Genomic DNA, 24,514 nt, shown 5'->3' on the forward strand with positions numbered 1-24,514 from the left:
CTTATTTATCATTAGCAAAGGTTCTTAATTTATGCCTTTGATTAGCGGTTGTTTTGTATTTATATTTGGGTGGTAAGAGCAACGATCGTGGGTTTCTCTGCCATGCTCTTTCCCCGCAGGAGCTCTAGGTGAGCCTGGCACTCTCATTCGATGTTAAATGGTTGTTAATGTTTTTGTTGTTCTTTCTATTTGTCACATGTTTAATTTGAATTGTATGTAAATAAAGGTTAGGTGTATTTACTCTGCTTTTGTTTTATATAATTAAACCATACATCCCCTCTACAAAGTTAGTAGCCAGCGCCTTCCGGTCAATTAAAAATGGATACACGCAACGTAGGTAGTCCTTATGACGATCACATATTTTTGGCCACAACTACGTTTATTTATTTTCGAACCTAGGGTTGTTATACTACAGCACAATACATGAATAAAGTGGCTCTCATTAAATGAGGTATTTTGTTTTCATTGTTGAATTACAAGTTTAATCCTCCTTTCGGATTTTATGAGCTTTGTTTGTTGTAGTAAAAGTACACATTCTAAAAAATATCTAGAATTTTTTGGATTAGTGTTAGTATATTAGAACATATTTATATCTGTTGTAGTTTTTGAGAAAAATTAATTTGAAAAATAATAACCTCTGCACGTTATCTCAAATGTAGTTTGAAAACAGGTGCTAAAAGCGGTTATGTATGATGTTTTCATTGTATGCTAATATCAAAACATATTATTTTACACATTAGTCATATCACCCTGCTTATCTGGCTAAACCTTTTGTTATGTTTACCGAAATGAGTTGGATTAATCAAAAAAGTTGAACCATAATCAAACGTGTGTCGTTCAATGTTTCATCTTTAATAATAATATTTACTGTAAATTTCAAGAACCAAATGATTTATTTTCATCCTTAAACAATGCGATTGAAGTTCTTGTTGCTATGTAACGGTTTGTCCCTTATTGTAAAAAAACCTTCCGACATTCGTCATTAAAATATAGAGAGAATTATTGCTATACATATAATATTTAAAGATAAATCGATAGTGTTCTATTAGATTTTGAAGCAGCTGCGGTTCCAAGATATCAAAAGTTTAATTATAGAATACATTACTTAATTTTTACGAGAAGCAGGCGATAAAATCTATCTTATGAACAAGAATCAATCTATCTTATCAATAGAATTTTCTGATGCTTGTAGGCGTAAAGAGTTAACAAGGACACAAAACTCAACGTGTTTTTTTTTGTTGCCGGTGGAAATATTGAAGGATCGAATTTGGAGGAAATGATCAAAAATTACAGAGCATTTGGGACAAGCAGTAGTAGACTGCTACTACTGCTTTTGGGTACTGACCCACCATAACCATAACCAGTTTTTTAATGGAGTCAAACATGGTACAGTGTACTCGACAATCAGTTGGAGTTAACAAGTTTGCAAAAATGTCAATGTCAATCGCATCCCTTTCGGAAATTCTAGATGTGGAAAAATATACAGAACATTGTTTCCGAAGATCATCTAAAAATTCTAATGAAAATAAGAAGCAAACAGCATCAAAAGTTTTGGGTGAAATATGAATGCTTTAACGAGCAGCTGGAGTCAGGAAATCAATTTTATTTCCATTCCTTATAAGAAGAACAACAGTGCTGTTTGAAAAATGATGCTTTCATACTTCTTAACAGCACTGAAATTTGATGTCATTCTGTGTCAATAATGACAGCGTCGTAAGTAAAATCTAAAACAATACGAAAAACTGTATTAGCCCGTTACTCTGCAAATTCTATTTTACATTGAAAACAGTGTTCAAATAAATATTTAGATAACAACATCCTGTACTGAGCTTATAAGAACAATGTAATGAATTCCAGCTGATTAAACACGATCGGACTGATGACCTCCATATTTTCGACAAAGAATCTATTTTTAAGAGATACCGTTTAAGTCAAGGTTATGGATATTCGCTAATTTTGAAGAGTTAATTTTGTATTCTTCGGATGTTCTTGCAACTTTTTCAACTTATGTTCAATAAAACATCAATTAAGTAACATAATCATTTACATTCGCTGCTAATGATGATGATATTTGATGCTAATTACAGGAGCCGTCTATCGTGGTTGATTTCGAAATAAATTATATCTTTTGTTGAGGTTTCGGTCACTCTTTAAACAAAAACGGATATTGTGCAATTATTTTTCATTTACTAGGACTGCGTTCACAATAAGCTTATACCATGCCAATTTTAGCATTATTCGTTCCAAATGTTATGATGCTAAACTAAAATGGTTGGTAGTTCTCGTTCCAATCCCACTTTATTTATCCAAAGTTATGCTACTTTTGGATGCATATTCAAGTTTAACCAGAAATGGTTTTAATGAATTTGATTGGTGGATTTGAACATTTGAATAAAGTAAGGTTAATGTTTTATTTATATTACCTCTAACAATAGAAATACAGCTTTCTTCATCATTTCTATATGATGGAAAGTACAATTTATGGCTAGCATTAGTATTATTTGTCTCTGCTGATCCATTGTCAACAACTAAAAACTAAACTCAAAAAGGTAGAAATACAAATTTAGGTTACAGCAGAAGAACACTAGAAGTGATTGACAATTGATGACTTTTGTCGTTCCAAACTCTACAGAACTGCAAATGGATATAATGGGAGGGGGTAATCACTTGAACAAGTTAGGCATAAGCTGTAGTTGAACGCAGGTAAGTTGGTGAATTAAAATATAATTAATTGTCTTTTAAATTAGTCAATATTTATGATATCTTTAATACAATACTAGATACAGAAGCACTTTATTTTCAAAAGTTATTTCTTATCCTATTATCGCTGAATATACAGGTCAATTAGGCCCAACAGATAAATGAAACATTCAATATCTGTTATGATGTTATTATCCCTTTTTTTTAGACTTAATAAACTTTCGACACTAAATGATAACGAAATAGTTTCCTTTTTTAACTGGAATTTGTTCAAAATTTCTCATTATCTGTTTAGAATTATTTTATTAAAAACGAATTATAAACTCCGGATATGAGTAAAGTTGTTCAAATTATAATATGTAATATATTAAAATAAGTCCTATCTAAATAAGTACTCGCATTTACTTTTTTCATTATTCTAATTTATTTTCTCATGTTGTATTTGTATTATTAATATTATTATCTATACAAATTTACGATTAGAAGTGTGCCAGCTTACCTTTACCACTTTTTGCTTTTGATTAAAATAAACGCGTTTTGGAATGACTGACATACTTGTTACTAATAGTTTTTTTATCGTAAAACCTTTTTATTGTAAAACCATAATTATTGAATATTGATTTTAAGAGATGACACGGTAATATGTTTTATAAATCTACAACAAATGACTGTTTGTTTTACAATACCACATTACTTGTTTTCATGAAAATTAACAGTAAATAACAATCCAACAACACTTAATTGCTTTATTTTTATGAAGTTGTGTTGTATAAAATACAGAGTGTAACGTAAAGGTTGGGAATAAATTAAACAGTGGATTCTTCAGTTTAAAAAATAATTTTTTGTCATATGAAGTTATGGTCTACGGGTTTTCTTTTCCAAGCTACAGGAAAAATTTAGTTTTTCTCCAATAACTTTCGAACATTAGAAGATAATGGAATGCAATTTTATCCATAGCTTAATTTGATAATTCCCTAGTAAAAGGATAAAGATTGGCTTTGTAAGTTGCTCAGTGGCGTGCATACGAATTATATCGTAAGGTTTTTCGAAGAAAATTGTGGTAAGCCACTGGCGAAAACATTTTTTTTAAATTTTTTTATGATCCACTTTTTATTTTAAACAAAATTACCCTCTTGCGTTTTATTCCTAGCTTTTGTCACTTTTCCGTAAATAAACGTTTTGTAAATATCATTTTTTCCTATTGCTAACATAGGAAAATGAAAATAAAAACATTATATATAAGTATGCTTTGACCAAGTCACCAAAATTTGTTTTCAGATGTTTTCATACAAAACATCATTGTCAGTCATAACATCTAGCTTTCCTTAAGCGGTTGTACTTTGGTTTAGATCTGTTAGAAATGGAATACTCATTTCCAGAATTAGCTGGTATGCATTTTATTTACGGCCTTGCCAACGGGAATACTATGTTAGCTGTGCGTCTTTATGTTGAACGTTTTCCAGCTCGGTGTATTCCAAATAGGAAGACTTTTTCGAGAATTCATGTGCGCTTACGTGAAACCGGCTCGTTAAAACCTTGCACCTCCGGCGGAAGATCTCGAAATGTAAGGACAGTACAACTTGAAGTACCACATCCTTCAGATGATCGAGGTGAATCGTAAATCAAGTAGGTACTAGAAGAATTGGAAGAATGGAGAGAGTAAGTCATATGACTGTCCAACGAATCCTGCATGATAATCTGCAAAGAGTTCAGGCGCTTTCTGTCGAAGATTATGCACCACGTCTTAGATTTTGTACCTGGTTTTTAAATAAGTGCAATCGGAACTTGTTATTCCACCCATCCATTTTATTTACCGACGAAGCTGGATTTACAAGGGATGGTATAATTAATTTCCACAATAGTCATATGTGGGCTGATGAAAATCCGCATGGAATAATACAATCCCGGCACCAGCAACGATTTTCAATTAATATTTGGGCCGGAATAATTGGCGATTTTTTTTATTGGCCCCATAGTACTACCAAACAGACTAGGCGGTTTATCGTATCTGGATTTCCTTCAAACAGATTACAACCTTTATTAGAAGAAGTTCCAATTGAAACACGCCAGAACATGTGGTTTATGCATGACGGCGCCCTCAATGAAACGTTCCCCAATAAATAGATAGGTCGTGGAGGGCCAAAAGCGTGGCCTGCTCGTTCTCCCGGACTTAATCCATTAGACTATTATGTGTAGGGGGCACTTAAAAAACATAGTTTATTCCGTTCCCATTTCTGATGTACAGATTCTTCGTCAAAGAGTTGAAATTGGCTGTCAGCAAATTCGAGATATGCCTGGTATTTTTGGACGAGTAAGAGAATTTATGAGAAAATGCATTGAAAAATGTATTGTAAGTTGGGGGGGCAATATTTTCAGCACCTTTTGTAATCTTGTTCATTACTTCTTATTACCTACTCAATGAATTCTTTAAATTCCAAGTCACTAGTGTTTTTTTTATTATTGTTAAAATAATGTGATATTTTAATATCATTTTCAAAACAAACAAGTCTTTTTTAATGCGTGTTTGACCATTTTCGGTAGCTGAGTCAAAGCATACATCATAATGTTTTTGTTATTTTCATTTTCCTATGTTAGCAGCGGGAAAAATGGTATTTGCAAAAGTTTTATTTACGGAAAAATGACAAGAGCTAGGAATAAAACACAAGAGGGTAATTTTGTTTAAAATAAAATGTAGATTACACAAAAATATTAAAAAAATGTTTTTACCAGTGGCGTACCACAATTTTCTTCGAAAAACCTCACGCTGCAATACGTACGCACGCCACTGAGTAACTTACATAGCCAATCTTTTTCCTGTTACTAGGCGATTATCAAATTAAGCTATGAATAAAATTTCATTCCATTATCTTCTAATGTTCGAAAGTTATTGGAGAAAAACTAAATCTTTTGAAATTTTTTAGCGCCCTGTAGCTTGAAAAAGAAAACCCGTAAAGCATAACTTCATATGACAAAAATTTATTTTTTAAACTAAAGAATCCACCGTTTAATTTATTCCCAACCTTTACGTTACACCCTGTATATATAATCATTTTAATAATGGACAACTGTGTATCGCATCCAATAGGTAGGTACTGGTGTTTGAACATTACAAAAGCCTGAAACAGAAGAAAGTTTTTTTTCCTGATAGTTTCATAGTATCTACGAATTAGACTTTGTTTTTTAATTGTTGGAAGCGGATTAATATTTAAAAACAACTCAGAAAAACAAGAAAAAGCTATTGATAATTACAAATTATGCGCTTTTGATTATTATTATTTTTAATACCATATGATTGAAAGGTCAAGTATAAAAACAAAAAAAAAAACATGTGATTTTCTCCGCTATAGTGCGAACCTTGACATTGTTGTGATATTTTAAGAAATAACAGGACAAATTTTTTAGCTACAATTTTAGTCTATTTTTAAATTGTGAAGTGAAAATATAGGAAACGAGTGACAGACAATTTGGGGGTTATATCACATTCATGGATTAATCTGAATCTTTGTAAAAACATTGTTAAAGCCATTCAAAACTAAAATAAGTGATATTTTCTTTCAATGTTTTCCACATTGTTTAATAATTTGATGTATATGTGGTTTTTCATTAGAATTATTTGGTAATTTAATTTTATAATTAAGTATATAATTTTCGGCGACTAACAACTGGTCTACGAAGTTTTTTGTTCAGTACGTTTAGCATATCTACACTGTAAATAACTGGTATCAGTGACCACATTATAGGTGACAAATGTATTCATTGAATCAAATTATTGAGCATATTTTCATTTAATACCTAGATCTACAGTATTTTGATAATTTCACTAATTTATTTCAACTAAAACCGATTTCTTTTGACTCAAATAAAGGTACCGATTAAACAAGTACTCTGAATTAACTCGTATTTAGTGCACCTGTAGGTAAATAGAGTAACTGTCTTCATTTTTTGAGTCGCCCCCTCCTCCTTTCATAACTGTATGCGTTGTTTATTATTCTCCTTTGCCTCCCATTGTGTTTAATGCAGTGATTTAGTTACAATAATAATGTTATAATTATAATTAAAAACAATAAGTATAATATTGAATGGATTAAAATTCCATCCTGGGTCAAATCAGGACACATTTATAGACCACATTTTTCTATTTTTGAAAATCAAAGAAATTGTCGATATATTTTTTGTTGATATATAACATTTTTTTGTACTATCAGAAATGTTGCTGGATATATTTGTTTTCTATAAAATTCTTAGTTATTGATAGCTTGAGTTTGGGTCTGTTTTTCAACATATCTAGATATTGATGTCAAAGAACATACCCATACCTGTGATTTCAGCACATGAGAATTTTATAGACTTGATTTAAGTTAATTAATAACTTCGTGTACGTTTTAAATGAGTACATAAAAAAAGTAAACGTTCCTATAAATATTTCGCATAAAATTGTCAAAGTAAAGAACCTAGTCCTTATCGAAAAATAATAATGATGTATCAGCATTATATATTTTGAAATCGATTTTTCATATCTGATATAAATGTTTGAATAAAATTCTCATGGAATATTTTCTATATCCATCTATGTAATAATAAGCAGGTTTAGTAAACTAGGTAGATATCGACCATCTGTTGTATAGTGATCAAATAAAAGATAAAAATATATTTATCAGACGTCGTAAATGTGTGATAATGCAATATTTAGGTGTAAAATAACATGGATATGTTGGCAATACCTCTGTGTAGTATGAAAATGCTCCTTCCTTAGGTTGGTAGTGTTCACAGGTATTGTTGCTATGTCCAGTTGTTTAAAAAATATATATAAATAAAAATACATATTATATACATGCATTTATATATTATCTCTGGAATACCTATAATAAAAGTAAACTGTTTTTAACAAACTGTTGCCATCATGTGCTGCCGCTGTTTCGTTTTGAAAGTTAACCTCCAATTATTGCTATAAAAAAATTTACTCACCTCTCTAACCTATCACCTAATAACGTACTCCGGTCGCTACGGAGTGGATTGTACAAGTCATCTACATCTAAAGTTTTTTGGTATCCCTTCTTGAACATGCCAATCGTGTACCTGTAACAAACGTCTGTCATTATTTCAGTGTTCAAACTTACAATCAGTTTGATACAACAGTAGTTTATTTTTTGTCTTCAGCCTCAGAAACGATGTTTCTGAGGAGGTACGTCGTTTCTGAGGATGAAGACCAAAAAGTATTTATTTATAGTTTAGAATTATTTGATTTCAATAGTTTGTAAGTATTATAGATACGCAAGAAATATCTTCAAATGAGATATTAAGTAAACTCTAAAATTTTTCTGTTGTTCTTATATCTAGGTAGGTATATGATATAATTATATTAAGAAAAATGTCCTAAAAATGTTTTACTTGCCATGATGATTTATTTAAAATTGAGAACATTATCAGTGGTTTTCAAGATTTTATCGAATTTGTAGTTAGAATAAAATTTAATATAAGTTTTATAAAATGCTATTTACAGTATAACAGAAAAGGCTTTTAGCGGTAAATAAAAATCTAAAGTTCGCAACAGTATATTATACACCAAGTTTGGAAAAGTTAAACATTACTGCAAGAGTACGTATACAATTTTTTTCGCATTTTGTACTAATAGTTTGAAAAAATTATATTCTTACTACATTACATTCAATTTAAAAAAATGTAAAAGTTAATGTACGAGTAGGTAGTCCAGATTTTCTGTAACGTAATAATCTGACAAGTACTGTTTATTTACAACATTCAACAAATATTCAATTATTTAATTTAAATTAAAATAATGATATAATGTCATAGAACAAGAGGTTAGGTCCAAAACAGTAAAAAAGAAATGCAGTTATTTAAATAATACTAATGTATAGATAATCCATACTATTGCCTATTATTCAATGCTTCCCTAGTAGACCGACCCTTTCATTTTCCCCAGCGCCAGCGGTAAAAGAATACACTACATATGTTTCGCAAAACCCCAGCCCTCTTGTTGGTAATAGAAAAATACTAATAAATTTATAATAGGATTAAATGAACCATGCTGGGGATTTCCGAAAGCAGAAATGATGTTACATCTGCCTGTCGTTCCCGTATTTGTTTCGACCGACAATTGTGCTGATTCATGCTCGTGTATTTCTTTAGCTGGCATCGGAAATAACAGATGAATACGTAATTACCCTAGGGTACGCCCTATCATTAACTTTCAATTGTCGGTAATCTGTTCGGTCATAGTTTGCCTGATTTAAATTGAATTGTTATATTTTTGGGGTTATAAGAATATATTTTACTATTTTAAGCAGAATATATTGTAATTAGAAGCAGATAAACAAAAAATATGTCAACAGAACTATCAACATTTTTTTGCACGGAAAGGTAGGTTTTAAAAACGAAAATAGGTTAATTAAATGAATTAAAATTAAATTCATTATAACTATAACGTTAACTATGATGTGTAAAATTTTTGATTAAGTAAAAATAATTCCATGAAAACAACCCTTAACTGGTCTTTACGCATAAGGGTTGCTTTAATTAATATTTTGTACAATGCGTACGATATTTGTTGAGATATAATTCCAAGAAGACCCCTGCGTCACTTTCTTGGAATTAACCGCATTCGACACTCGAGATAGTTCTAGTGTTATTTTTAACTATTTTCTTTTTGTGAAAGAACAGTGTACTTATAGTGTGTGTATTAATAAGTAAGAATAAATATATCAAAACGGGTACCTACTTAGCAACAATGAATTAATGGACATAATTATATAGTCGCTAATAAAAACTGTCAAGTAAAAGCACCTTTATATTCTGCGATTTGTGTAAATACTTGTGAATGGTACTTGTAAAAAGTCAGCGGTTGTAAAACTGTTGTATAGTAGGTACTTATTAAGAAAAATAATTCTATTTACAGAAAATATTTTTGCCGATCTATTCTTCGTAGTTCGATTTATTTGCTCTTCAGATATGGCATCAATCATTTAGATGGCATTTTTCAAATAAAACGGTATCACTTTATTTTAGAGAATAAATATTATTAATAACGTACAAAACATAGTTTAGTTAATAGTAAATTTGTTTTTTAAGATGCTCTTTTAGAAAAATTTATTATTATACCTAAACATGTGCTTTTAGGATGAAAAAATGACTAGATATATATAGAATAAATTACTAATTAGTTATAATTTAACCTACATCTCCGTCGCCGTCTTTGAAGAACAAGTTCCATTGCTATCATAATTTAACGGCTTGCGATTTTTTATTCTTAATGGATATTACATAACTAATTTCACTTCCTTGTGATAAGGATTTGTAGTTAATATAACATTTTTTCTAAATATATATTCATCTAGATGAGAATGTATTGAATTATGAAGAATAACAACAAAATCGAATCTATTAAATAAATTTATTTAATAACATGCCTTTCTTCGTAATGTTTTAAGCAATTAGGAAGTTACAACCAAAAATTGTAAGCTATTATTTTACTACGAATATAATTATAAACTTATTTGGTGTAGCTACGTTGTCTATTTTATATAACATTTAAAAGGTTATTTCATTTTAATTTGTTTGCTTCGGTACCCATTAAATAAATAATTTAATTTAAGTGATAAACATTTTATAAATCGTTCGATTGTTAAAATCGAAAACTGTCTGTAAAGAATTTTAAATCACTTCCAGGCGAGTATGATAAACCCAACCGTAAAATTATGAAAGGTTATCCCTTTAACGTTTCATCACCACTTGAAATTAATTGGTTCTTGAGGATTTCAGTTTACAATATTCGTTAATTTATAGGGAGATAAATGACACGTAAATACTGCGGCTTAACGAAAAAAAAGGAATTCTCATTTCCTAGTTGCTATTCATCACGGCTAACTGACGTTGACGATAATTAAATGTGTTTGTTGTTATAAGCGCTCTTGAACTTCACCCCACAACCATTAGCCTGGAATCCTTATGCAACTTTCCAGGATGGGACTTCTTCAATTTACATCTTAACAGTTATTTTTTGTTTCTGCTACGATCTTAAATTAGCTATAGGATCGTTTCTATAATTGAAATTCTATGTAAAATATATAAATAAACCTAAAGTACTTAGAGTAATTAAAAAAAAGAAACGAGAATAAATTTAATTACAGACCGCTACCTACATCTTGCATATTTCGCATCGTTGCTATGTAAGTTGCTAGTCAACAGATTCGCTATAAAATAATTCGTGTTCGGTCTGCTGTTGTAGATCATCATCATTACAGAGGCTTAGAGAATATGACGTACAAGAAATGTTATCGATTTGCTTCTCTCAGCATTTTCTATGAACTGTACTTTACGGATAATTTCCTAGTTATCTTCAATAAATCTGGATTCCTTAATATGGAAGGTGATAGTGATATCGTCTTCGAATTAACACCGCTAAACGTAACAGAAGCAATGAAATGAACAATAACTAGTTTACTACTGAAAATTTCGGAAAAAATGCACCAACGCCCATAGGACCTCTTTTTGAAATGGAAACAAGATCAAAATGCAAAATGTTTGCCTAGAACGTTATACTGTCATATTTTGGTGACTTTTTGGGGAAAATGTTTCTCTTTAAGAAAACAAACAAACCAATGCTGGGAAGGACTACTAGTATCCATAATATGTAATATAGATATTACACCTAAATGTCAAATTTTATCAATAAGTAAAGAAGCTTAAAACTATAACCAAACTAGTACGGAATTTTACTATAGAGGGTCATTACTATAAAATTTATAGAAAATATCAAATGTTAATAATTTTTCATTAAATATTAAAAAGTATCGTTCGATGAATAAGCCTGAATAAGCTGCAAAATCAGTTGCAAAATTGCAAAACCAGTGGTTACTGAACGAGGCCTAAAATTTTATGAGTGAATGTCCAAGTTTAGGGGGTTTACTCAAATTCGGCTCGTGTTCAATTAGACTGACTTATGAGATCGAGAAATTTGATGAATTTTGGGCTATATCTGGGGAATTTCTTCATTGAGAAATAAGCCGTTAGAGGTTGATCGGAGGTCCTATTTAGAGGACCAATTGCATGGGGCCTTCTCACTCACAGTTTTAGTTACAAAGTTGATCTTCAATTAGTAATTGGTTAATCGCAATTGGTTCATTATATCGTATTCCAAGTCCTGAGTATATTCACTAAATTTTCGAATTTGACTTCGAAGCCATTTGCACAGTCTTTACATATGTGCGGAAACTTTAAGTAAAAGTAACTGCCGATACTCGAGGTCATGTAGCCGACCAGGCGAATCAAAATTTTCACCTATGTTTGAGATCGAAAATATTACCTACATATCACCCGAAGAAGCACAGATAACTCTTGCGGGATGCTTTAAATTTCAGACGTTCTGATTTTTTTCCAAAACGCCCGAAATGCCGCGACATCCGAGCTGGGAGTTGCCTTACATAAACCTACAAACACAGTAAGAAATGCATTGACGGGGAAGTCAATAGCAATGAATCGTTCGAATCCGGAGAGGCCAAATGTCAGAATCCATACCAAAGAACAGTGTCCGAGAATTGATATGAAACGGGATCAAATTTCGACTTTAAGACCTTGCAGTTATGTAACCAAGTAGAAGTCTCTGGCGAATTTATGTGCACGATCCGCATTGAAGCATATTTGTTGCCATTAGATTCCTAGAAACCGCCGTAGCCTATTTAGAGGCAAATACGTTCCCAAGGATCCACATGGCAGGTCCAAAAATCTAAATGTTGTTGTTGACCGAATTTCAAGTTTTACCACATATATAGCTGTAAAACTCCTGTACTGGTGACACATCAATGTACTGTAAAAAGTTACAATAATACATTTTTTTTTCAATTCAAAATATTGTTTAAAAACTGTTGCACCGCTCGAGACCTAAATCATCAATCTAGTATCCAATCCACCCAGAAGTGTGCCATCACAAATGTGTATCCAGTGTTATTTAGATTGAACAAATCAGAGTGTGGACTAAGCTTCCAAGCAGAACAACCAGCCGACATAGAGAAGGACTGACTAAATGTGATGTTGTCTCCTCCATGTATCCGTAGTCGTAGATGGTGCTTATGACAAAGGCGTTTGACAACTCCGACTACTTCTCTGTAGATGCCCCGGAAATGACAAATACCTGCTGGTTACGAGGATTTCGATGAAAATGATGATCTTACTTAAAATAGACGTATAGGAAATATAAACACGCGACAATCTATTCACACCTTATGACAGAAAGAGTGAAAGAAATTTTTGGCATGACAGTCGTCTGCAGGAACAATTATTTTCTAGACATATCCACATCAAAACATCTAAAAATATTGAAATGGGTTATAAAATAAAATATGATTAGCAATAGCCATTACTCGGACATGGCTACTAATTACAGTCACCAATCATTTCTATTGCAATTTTTTTTTCTACATGTTTCAAATCACACACCTTTCAAATCAAACCGCACGAGTCTTATTTATAAATAGTGAATCTTGGAAATTTGTCAAGGTTGTATTTTACGACCTCGTTTAAACCGGCATGATCAGCGACAGACACAATTCCATACGGACAATGAATTTTAAATGTGGGGCGGTTAGTATGGAACCAAGCAAATATATGATGTACTAACAGCTTTTAATGGTGTAATTACAAATTATGTCGGAGTCGGACAATTTAATCATACGCATATTTAATCAAGATATTTACCGCTAAATTTACTGTCGGTTCAGTTTATTTCAACCTACGATTTTGCAAAAGTAGATGGATTGCTTTGAACTAGAGTATGTATGTTGATTAAACTAACTCAAAAAATTGTTTAAGTAGTTTTAGGAATTCGATAACAGTCACATTTGCAATCAAAACTATATGTTTCAGTAATTTGTTTACAAAAAAATTATATCATTGATTTCGTACTTAATTATCTATTTATTTATTTGAAAATACACTGATTTACAGGTTTTCAACAGGAGGGTGGTATGTTTAAAAAGAAGAAAAATTGATAATTTAAGAGAAACAGAAACTAAGGAAACTAATGTTTAATGCTACAATAAAATATGTTCCGTGCCAGTGTAGTATTTTTATTTTATCACATAAAATATAAAGGTGACTTTTGTAACAAGTTCATTCGGACTTTTTCCACGTTAAATATTCGTAATTATAGAGAATTTTTCCTTGGACCTGATAGTTTCAGATTAGTCGATATAGATAGAAAATCAAGATTATTATGTACAATTTAAAAAGAAAAAACTGGGAAAAAATATTCACATCAAGCACTGTGGTAAAATGTTTTAAATCATCAGTATTTACAAATATATTAAATAATAATTATTCCAAAACGCAACCTTGAGGTACACTGGAAGGGACTAGAAATTGAATCAATTTAAATAGTCCAATTAACTAAGCCTTTAAATCGAAATTTTGTCAACTTGGCTGAATTTTTGATATGAGTTAGTTTAAGGTATATTATAACAATAAGTGAGAGTAATTTTTTGTTCAACCCCCGGCCAAGGGTGGAAAAAGATAAAACAAAGGGCTTTTTCAAGATAACTCAAAAAGGGTAAGAGCTAGAAAAAAAAGTTTTTCATGAAAGTTGTAAAGCAGACAATTCTACATAAAAATGGTCTCTTAGCTTTTTCTTGTACTATTAAAATTAACAGAGTTAGGGAGGCTAGAAGTTAAGGGAAGATTTCAGAAATTTAATTTTGTTAAATCATTAAAATTAACGATTAAAAATTTGATTTTTTGTTATAACTTTCTTATTAAAAATTAAAAAATATATCTATTTCTCTGAAAAGAAAAGTTACATATTTTAGAGCAGATTGAAAAAAAAAATTACAAAATTCAATCATTTTTCTGTTTGTTATGATTTTTTTTAAATTTCTGAAATCTTCCCTTAACTTCTAGCCTCCCTAACTCTGTTAATTGTAATAGTACAAGAAAAAGTTAAGAGGCCATTTTTATGTAGAATTGTCTGCTTTACAACTTTCATGAAAAACTTTTTTTTCTAGCTCTTACCCTTTTTGAGTTATCTTGAAAAAGCCCTTTGTTTTATCTTTTTCCACCCTTGGCCGGGGGTTGAACAAAAAATTACTCTCACTTATTGTTATAATATACCTTAAACTAACTCATATCAAAAATTCAGCCAAGTTGGCAAAATTTCGATTTAAAGGCTTAGTTAATTGGACTATAAAGCCATTGTAGACTAGATTGGAAAAGTGAAAAAAAGCCTATTTTTAGATAACTCGTTTAACGCTTATGAGAAATCTGTAGATATAGGTATATTATTTTAATTTGTGCCTGATATGTAAGGATTCTGAAAGAAACAAAATAATAAAAAATAAATTGGTGTTTGTTGACCAATCTTTCATGAATTTGTGGTGGTAGGTGAATATTTGGTGGCTAACACCGATGTAGATAATCCCATGTAATAATATTTTCGAGATTTTGCAGAAGTTGCAGATTATAGAAACCGGCCTAAAATTAGATATGTCTGATTTATTGCCTTTATATACAGGGTGTTCCACCTAAGAGGGATTCTTCTGTAACTTTGCGACTCTAAAATTTATAAAAAAATGGTTTTAATAAAAATTGCCTGGAATCAAGGCCATGTATAGAAAATATTTTTAGCTTTACAGGGTGTTCCATTTCGCGTGGGCGCTACATAACTTTGTTATTTTAAATGGAACACCCTGTATATTATTGAATTTTTGAATCCCTTGCTTAATATTAGGTAGAATTAATTAAATGTACATGGTGTTTAAAACTTACCATTTCCGAGATACTTATTTGGTTTTGAAAAACATCACGATTGAAGCTCTGTAATGAGGCTAGATTGCATCTAAACCGTAAGAGTTAGAAACCTGCAGTTCTCACAGTTCGTTTTGGTATAAATTACTCTATCTTGTCATCTGTGAGCAAAACGTGTACGTTATTCAGACTCGGAAATACTGAGACCTACATTTAATAATCTTATGAGTTGAAATGGAATGACCCATATTAATTACCATGGGTGAATCGAAAATTGGATGCCTTTTCGACTGATATAAGGTTGTCCATATTTATCCTTAACAGTTTCCAGGTTCTTTTCTAAAGTCCGAAGTAGCTATGTAACAGTGTCAAGAATGTCTTGCAATTGTATTAGTACAACGTCTATACATAGGATTTTACAAAAATAGAGAAGAGCACATCCTTATCGCATCCAATTACACCAAGAGTTACTAAAGGTAGACTTTCAGCGGAGACTGGAGTTTTGTTAGTGGACACTTGAGATGTTAAATCAAGATGATTTTTTTAAATGGGTCATGTTCGCCGGTAAGGCTACTTTTCATAAAAATGGTTTCGTTAATAGTCATAATTGCCATTATTATGACACAGTAAATCCTCATCAATTCCAGACAACTCATAGCCAACGATGGTCTTTGAACGTGTGGGGAACCCATGTCGAAAGGGCATTTAATTTTGCTTTCACCCATGACAATTAATATGGGTGATTCCATTTGAAAAAAAAAGTTTTTCAACTCCAAAGATTATTAAATGTAGGTCTTAGTATTTCAGTCTGAATAACGTACATGTTTTGCTCACAGATGACAAGATAGAGCAATTTATGTCAAAACGAACTGTGAAAACTGCAGGTTTCTAACTCTTACGGTTTAGATGCTATCTAGCCTCATTTAGAGAGCTGAAATGGTGATGTTTTTCAAAAACAACTGAATATCTCGAAAACGGAAAGTTTTAAACACCATATGCATTTAATAAACTCTACCTAATATTAAGGAATTCAAAAATGCAATAATATATAGGGTGTTCCATTTAAATTAACAAAATTATGTAAAGCTAAAAAAATAAAGAAAAAAAATCTTTACATGACCCACATGATTCCAGACAGCTTTTACTAAAACCATTTTTTTTTATATATATTTTACAGTTACAGAGTTACAGAATAATCTCTCTTAGGTGGAATACCCTGTATAGTAGAGAAACCTTAGAGTTTCTCTGTATGTTGGGCAAAGTACAAATACTAAGGCATAAATTGTACAAAACTGTTAATGGAAATGAAAATATATGGATTAAATCTCCATTAGCTGATTACTTTGCAGGTGATGGTAAAAATGCCTCCGCATAATTACATTAAGACGGACCTGCCTAACAAATCCTCGGTTTTTAACATCTGTCAAAATATCGTTTTCACTGTGACGAAATAGAAGAAGATTATGTCAAGGGAACACCCAAAGTAAAATGAAATGTTTATTTAGAAGTACAAGGGATAAGTTCTTGACAAGTAATATATTGTTTCGCATTCCTTCGCACACTTTTTTTCACTAGCACAGACATGTGGCTTTTGGTATTTAACATTTTAAAGCCATATGTTATGTATCATTTTACAGAAAATAGTAGTGGCACTGTGTTATAGTAGTCATTTGTTATCTGCATACACCTATCGCCTTTCTGAAAATTATGTCAGCATTATTTGTTCATTTTTGGATCAATTGAACTATTATTTCTTATTACAGGTTCTGTAGTAATGGTATAAATAAAAAAATCGGAGAGAAATTTATTCTGTTTCAGAATCACACATCGCCGGACACTCTTTTCGGTGATCTAAAAAAAAATAAAAAAATCATTTGCTCCAAAATGATTAATTAAGAGTTGTTTTTGTAAATTTATTTTTGCTTAACTAAAAATCTGGTACAGACAAAAGTAGGCAAATAAAAAGAATACACCATTATATCATTTGATGTTTCTATTTAAATAAATGTAATAGAAAAAGGACTAAAATTTTGCAACAAATAAATAATAACTTCAGATATTTTGACACTTTTACAAAAACGCGTTCATCACTATTATTTAAGAAATATTTGATTTATTATTCATTTGTATGAGCTGTAGGTTTGTACTATTATTTTCCTATATTTCTTTTTTATATATAAACTTCTCGATCATGTATAGATAAATATTTTATTGTGTCAAAATATTAGATAGTGCATTTGTTAAAATATAGTCCAATATCTTTGGTGAAAAATATAATTGCTATTTAAATTATAGAATTAGTAGCTATATGAATTGTAACTATATTCTAGAGGAGCACCCTAACATTATTGAACTATACATAACTATAATTGTACTATATTTGTCCCTAATATTGTGTCGTTTCCTATGTGTTTTTGTTATTATCAGTGTTCTATTCATAACGTTGAAGACCTATTTCTGATGTAAGTAATATACGTAAATTTTTATTAACTTACTTTAAAGAAAAACTTGTATTACTTATGTAATTAATTTACCTGCTTTTATTTTAATTAGCCACGAATTAAGTTTGTATCAATTTATCATTTTTTTATTTATTTGATTTATAAATATTTTAATAATTAGTGGTTTTATATAATTATTTTCTAATTTCTTTAAAAAATGTGTTACCTTTTTGTTTTATTTAATTAACTGAACATGTCCTAATAAAGAGACGAAACGTCGACATTCAGAAAATGTGTCTTCTTAAATTCCCAGTTGGCCAGAAATTCCACCATGCTATCAACTGATTGAAAGAAAAACTCAATAATTATTAAAGTAAAGGGGTATAAACGTATACTGAATAATGCATTTCAGGATTTGAAACATTACCTTTTTGGCTCCATGTGAATTTAGAAAAGATTCAAATATTCTTTCTTCCATAGAATTCAGAGACGGTACTTATCAAGGTAGTCAAAGTATTGTTAACAACTTCTTTAACTCTTCTTCTTTAACTTCTTTAACTTCTTTAACTCTTAACACATTCTTTAAGGACTCTTTTATTCTACTAAGTATATTTAATTTATCATTGAAAACAGGCGTTTTCCCGACATATGGAAGGATTCTAGAATTCGCTTTGTACATAAAAAAGAAAATAATAAAGATACTGGAAATTGCCGTCCAATAAGATATAATAATCCAGATATAATAAAGCGTATGAAACTGTTTAATATTGTTATACAGACAAGTAGGTACAATTCAGCGGGTTCATGAATCTATCTACAAGCTTCTACCATTAATGTGTTATTATAGGTTGATATTCTACAGGGTGTTAGAAGTTTGATTGCCTTAATTTTAACAGACTAGAGTACATTAAAATAAATAAAAATACCTTACATAACGTGGGTCCTAAACTCGACCATTTCCTAGAAAAAATTATCAAAATCTCCAACTTGATGTACAAAAGTTCAAATAATTAAGGAATAGTGACATAATTGCGTGTATAGAATACCATAAAATACAATGTTTATCACTTTTTTGAACTTCTTTATGCTTAATTCTAAAAAATAATTAGCGTTGCAATAAATTTAAAATTCGATAATGTGACAAACACGAGGTACTAAGGTATCGAGCAACCACCAATACGCAATTCAGTTGGTATCTGGATTCGACCGTGTCGGAGTGTTTCTTGGGTACCTACCACTGTTTCCTTTTCTTGGGGTGTTTTACAGCGAGTGCGCGAAAATTGGATTCGAAGGTGTCGTGCGTGCATTGAAAATGGTGGTGGACATTTTAAAGATATGTTGTAGTTTGTTTTGTACTTCTCCGTTTAAAAATTACTGAATTTTGCTTTTTGGTAAGTACCTAAATTATTTTTAATACGTATGATTATTTGGACGACGTGAATCTTTGGGTACTTTAATTACATATTTTTCAAATACCTACACAATTTGATTAAAAGTTACGTTCCTGTATTAAGAGATACGTAATTACTAAAATCCCAGGTAATATTTAAGCACAACACTATCTTCGTACTACAAAATCGATACATTTTATTTTATTTATTTAAAAACTGGAAAATAATTGTCTTGAAATTTACTAAATGTTTCACAATAATAATTGTTTACATTTTTTCCATAGGACAAGTCTGCCGCGTGCACACGTGGTGTGCATCAGCAGGTTAAGCACTGTTTTCAACGTTGTGATCAAATTCCCCAATATTAATACTCGCTGTGTTTTGAAAACTGTTAATCTTACGCCCCAGTAATGTACAACTTTTTTGTTCATTTATGATTACTCTATCTCATGCTGAAGTAATGGCAGTCGAACTTCTTGCACCCCTGTATACTTAGATTATTTAAACGCCTTAGATAAATTAGTTCATGGCATTTTACTAAAATACCCAACTGACACAGTGTATTCTGCTATTGGGATACCTCACTCTGAACTCTGAAATAGGTTTGATTTTGTCTGGGACACTTAATTATCTGGTAATATACGAGCAGCCTAATTTCCTTATTCCAATATTTTATGCCACAAATTTGTTAAATCGCTCGTCTCTCCAAGTTATGTGTGAAAAATATCGATATCTGCAGGATGGCCTAGAAGTATTTTATACAGAGATATAGAAATATTTACAATCTCGTGACTCTGAGCTTAGGCAACCAACATTGTACGATTGGTATTGGTAACGAAAATTCCCTAAACATTGGCGTTACCAATATTAATGACTCGTTTACAATGAACAATGACAAATTGTTACGTCTATGCCCGAGACAATGCGATCGCTGATTGGTTGAATAATTGTCAGCTCGTGTAAAATTACACCAATCACAACCGATGACACAGAACGTTGCACTTTAAAGTGACCTTGATCTTATTGTTTTAATAATTTTAATTTTACCGATATTGAATTGAAGGAAATAAAATGAAGGAAATAAAATTACCGCTCCAAAGAAAATTACTGGTCACGTGACTTGTAATCATTTACGAAGACTGTAGTAAAATAGTTACGAATTTGTTTAGGTAATTTTATTATTGAATGTCTACTATTACCTTTATATTATTTTTTATATGCTATGAAGCATTTAGTGCAGTTATTTATATATTTCATATACTTTGTATATTCTTGCACTATAATGGGTTTCTGTACGATGATGTATTTTAAATAAACAAATAAATAAATAAACTATAACTGCTGGTCTTCATTAAAACATATATTCAGATTTGCAAGCTTCAAGCGACCCACGTCTCTGTCGTGTTTTCACTTTTAAATTATGGTAGCCGAAATAAATCAAAGTCAAGGTACTCCGATATAAGATATGAAACTAATTGTATATGCTGGGGTGGTTGCTCTCCAGCGAAGGGTTCTACATACATAAAAAATTAAATTTAAGAGCTTCCTCAAACGTGTTGGGAATATATTAAACCTAGCCCGGTTTTTAAATCCCAAAACTTGTCTGCGACCTCTACGCGGTGCTTTCAGTATAATTCAGTATCTGTACAATGCGGACATATTATAATGAATATGTTTATGCATTTTTAGTTAACAGTGTTCGTTGAATTGATGTGTTATTCGCTGTATCTCAAGAATAAGAGACTGGTCATTTTTAATAATTAATTCTTATTTGTGACACAAAATGGTTTAAAGTTCTTTCTTAAGTTTTCCTAAGTTAAATAATTGACACAATACGCGAGAATAGCATTTTCCTATAATGAAATGAGATGTATGTATGTCGTTTTTTTTCTTGAAAATAGAGCCTGAAAATCTTTTGCTTGTCTTATCTATGGAAAAATCTCAAAAATAAATCTATGATATTGTGAGGATTAATGCCCCGACCAGCATTGAATTACACTTACCATATCTAGTAGATAGGTAAGATCATTCGTCAGTAGAACCATTAGACATACAGGGTGTCCGGATATTATGCGTCAAGACTTCAGGAGGTGATTCCTCACAAAGGGTCACAAAGTCCTATAACAATTTTTCGATTTTTTTTTATTTTTTCCAAGTCTTTCCTATGTATTACTAGAGCCCTTGTAGATTTATGTTCCAAATATGATGCAAATACTCCAGTGCCAAACGGCCTAACCTGACCTTAATCTTCAATCTATGGCCCACAACTTTTTTGTTTTCACCGCTTTATAAATTTGAACAGCCCCATGTTAAACCCCCAGTTTTAATCACGATACTTATTACACACAAATGATCACAACAGAATAATTCACATCTGTCGAAAGTAGCTAAGGCAACATTAAGTTATTGTTTTCAAATCCTCCTTTGTAAATCTTAAAAATCAGTTTAAAGCAGCGTTAACGCATGAAAATGTTTGAAGTCGTTTTTCTCAGTTCCGGTTCATTTTATTGTATCGCAACTGTATCGCAATTGTTTAGGACTTTGTGACCCTAATTTTTTGTGAGGAATCACCTCCTGAAGTCTTGACGCATAATTTCCGGACACCCTGTATAACGATTTCGAACTTATTAGTTATCATCAGCATGCCATAGATGAGATGACCGACGAATGATAGCTATTTTATTGGTATTTAGAAATCTGTTTTTTTCGTCATTTTCTTGAGTAATAAAGTTTAATAGAGGTAATTATTATTGTTTATTATTTCACAATTTCGAAGATAAGGATAAAGTAACATTGAATCATTGGATTGATTTAAATATTCTTATTATTGCTATTGCTGTTTTACAATGTCGGGAAAAATTTGAAGCGCGTGTACACTGAATAATTGAGATAAATCTTTTATTCCTTCTAAATTTATATCATTTCAAGTAATGGTACTCGGAATAAAATCTCTCTATTCCTCTTTGAAAAGCCGGTGTGTTATAAGTAACAGAATAAATTTCCTACATCTAGGGATCTCGAGATTTATCAGCAATACATTTTTATAATACCTGTCTGACACGAAAATAAAACGTTCTACTTTATTTTTAGATATCAAGGAAGTCGTTGAGCAATTAATCTACTACACTTTATCTCCTTATTTAGAATGCTAAGGAATTAGCTTTTGGGAATTATTATTTTATAATGTCCGACTACTGCGGTCGGCGGCTATTTTTAAATTTTAAAGAATTCAATAATGGACCACAGACCACAGAGGATTAAGAAAGAACGAATCAAAAGTATTCCTATATATTTTTCATGTTTAAAGAGTATTGTGAATTATCAAGATTATTTTATCCAGATGAATCATTTAGATATGATTATATTTTATCTTATGATACTCCAATCAATCTTTCAAATTAAATGAAATTGAAATCATCTTTCAAATTAAATGAAATATTGTGCATCTTTAATCTCTAAAGGCTGGACTGTTGTTTAGATGAATGTTACCATTTAATGAATGTTTTTTAAAAACACCTCAGTATGTGGACAACTAAAAATATTGTGCTAAAAATTATAACATAACGTCTTAAGCGGTTTATAGCAAAAATTGGTTTCTATGTTTCGATCCTGTTTTTGCCATTACCAAAGAGTGAACACATAAATTTTGCAGTATTTCTTATGGATCCTTTTCCTATTACTATCTGATGTATCTAATTATCTCCTACAGAAAATATACCTTTCAAAGGATGTTTCAAATTTTCTGGGGTAAACTTTTTCGAAATTAAATTTGCACAAATACCAAGGCTTAAATTTATTAAATGAAATTTCAATAAGCACAAGACGAAATAATATTTCTTGTACGTAACCTAAAATTTATCTAAAGAACTTTAGATTGCCTTTATGTTAATGTACGTGCTGGGTTGATGTAAATGTTTGCAGCGCTTTTATTGAATTCAAAATTTATTTAATTTTAACAAACAAAATACACAAACTAATAAACAAAAAGAATTAATGAGGCTATATTCTATTTCATTGTTTACAATTGTCTCCAAATAATCTGGCAGTTTTCTCACTCCACGCCCGAAGAAATACGTTGGTTTGGAAGTGAAGAATTCACAGAGCCAATTTTGAAGTGTCATTAAAGGAAATTCCTCCAAGATTGTTCGATACAGAGCGGAAAAGATGAAAATTGGAATAAGATCAGGAAAATAGGATGTAGAATAATCTGGCAACTTATTGAAAAGCTCCCATATTGCTGCTTTTGCGATGTTAGCATGTATCATGTTGCAAAATGTTGTCTTCCCGGTCTTTTTTTAATAGCAGCCTCAAGACGAGAGTGATTGGCAATAAACCTCAACCGTATTGGTTACATTCCTCGGAATAAATTCATAGTAGACGACTTGTCCCATCAGATGCACAGTATTAATTTACGTGCTTGGAGAGTTGAACTGTCATTCTTTTCTGTTCTTGGCTTTAAAAGGTACCTTTTTTGTATGACCATCATCTAGGACAAAAACGGTTGATATTGTTTACGAACTTAACACTTTTAAACGAGAAAACCATTTACATACGTGCTGTGCTTTTCCTAATGGTACCCTCTACGTAAACGACATAAATTATTGCTCTAGCTGCAACAAATACCTTAACTACTCTGTTGAACTCAAACAACAGGAAAAATGTATATTTTTACATATATTTTTTTAAAGAAAACAGGTAATAAGGCTGATATTGCTTCACAAGAGGATGATAGATATGGTTTTCGCGATTATTAGACTTTGGGTTTCTGGAAATTAATTTAGACAGTACTATTCAAATCCCATGCTTTAAGAAAGGGGTAGTTTTAAGGGTGACTATCATTGTTTCATCTCATACTTTTAATTGTAAGCGATAGCAGTTGGGGACACCCCGTATAGGGACCAATGGAGCTACATTGATGGATTGAATGCTGAGGCATCAGTTTATTTAGGATTATACAGGGATGGCCAGAAGTACGGAATAAAATTCATATCGTTTGAATGAGTTAATTTTTTTTAAAACGCCGAAACACGTTAACTGATTTTGATTTTTTCCCATCTTTCGGTTATATAATAATTAATTTTTCTCCAACCCCCTAGCCCCCAGCTACCCCTACTTTTTTTTCAAATGGAAACATAAGGCATAAGTGAAATAAAATTTAATTATCTTCAGTGTTATCCTCCATGAATTTGCACAGAATAAAATAAAGAATTTGAAACTGTACCTATCACTGCTAAC

General features: G+C 31.1%; 1 protein-coding gene across 1 annotated transcript in view; it reads right to left on the reverse strand.

The window, feature by feature from the left end:
- Positions 1-24,514, reverse strand: part of LOC108913055 (multidrug resistance-associated protein 4) — a 73,010-nt gene that overhangs the window by 11,883 nt on the left and 36,613 nt on the right. The window contains exon 3 of the mRNA XM_023455190.1: positions 7,666-7,776. Coding sequence (XP_023310958.1) covers positions 7,666-7,776 — 111 coding nt within the window. The remainder of the gene's footprint in view (positions 1-7,665; positions 7,777-24,514) is intronic.

The sequence above is a fragment of the Anoplophora glabripennis genome, unplaced genomic scaffold (genome assembly GCF_000390285.2).
Source record: "Anoplophora glabripennis isolate ALB-LARVAE unplaced genomic scaffold, Agla_2.0 scaffold574, whole genome shotgun sequence".
NCBI classification, from domain to species: Eukaryota; Metazoa; Arthropoda; class Insecta; order Coleoptera; family Cerambycidae; genus Anoplophora; species Anoplophora glabripennis.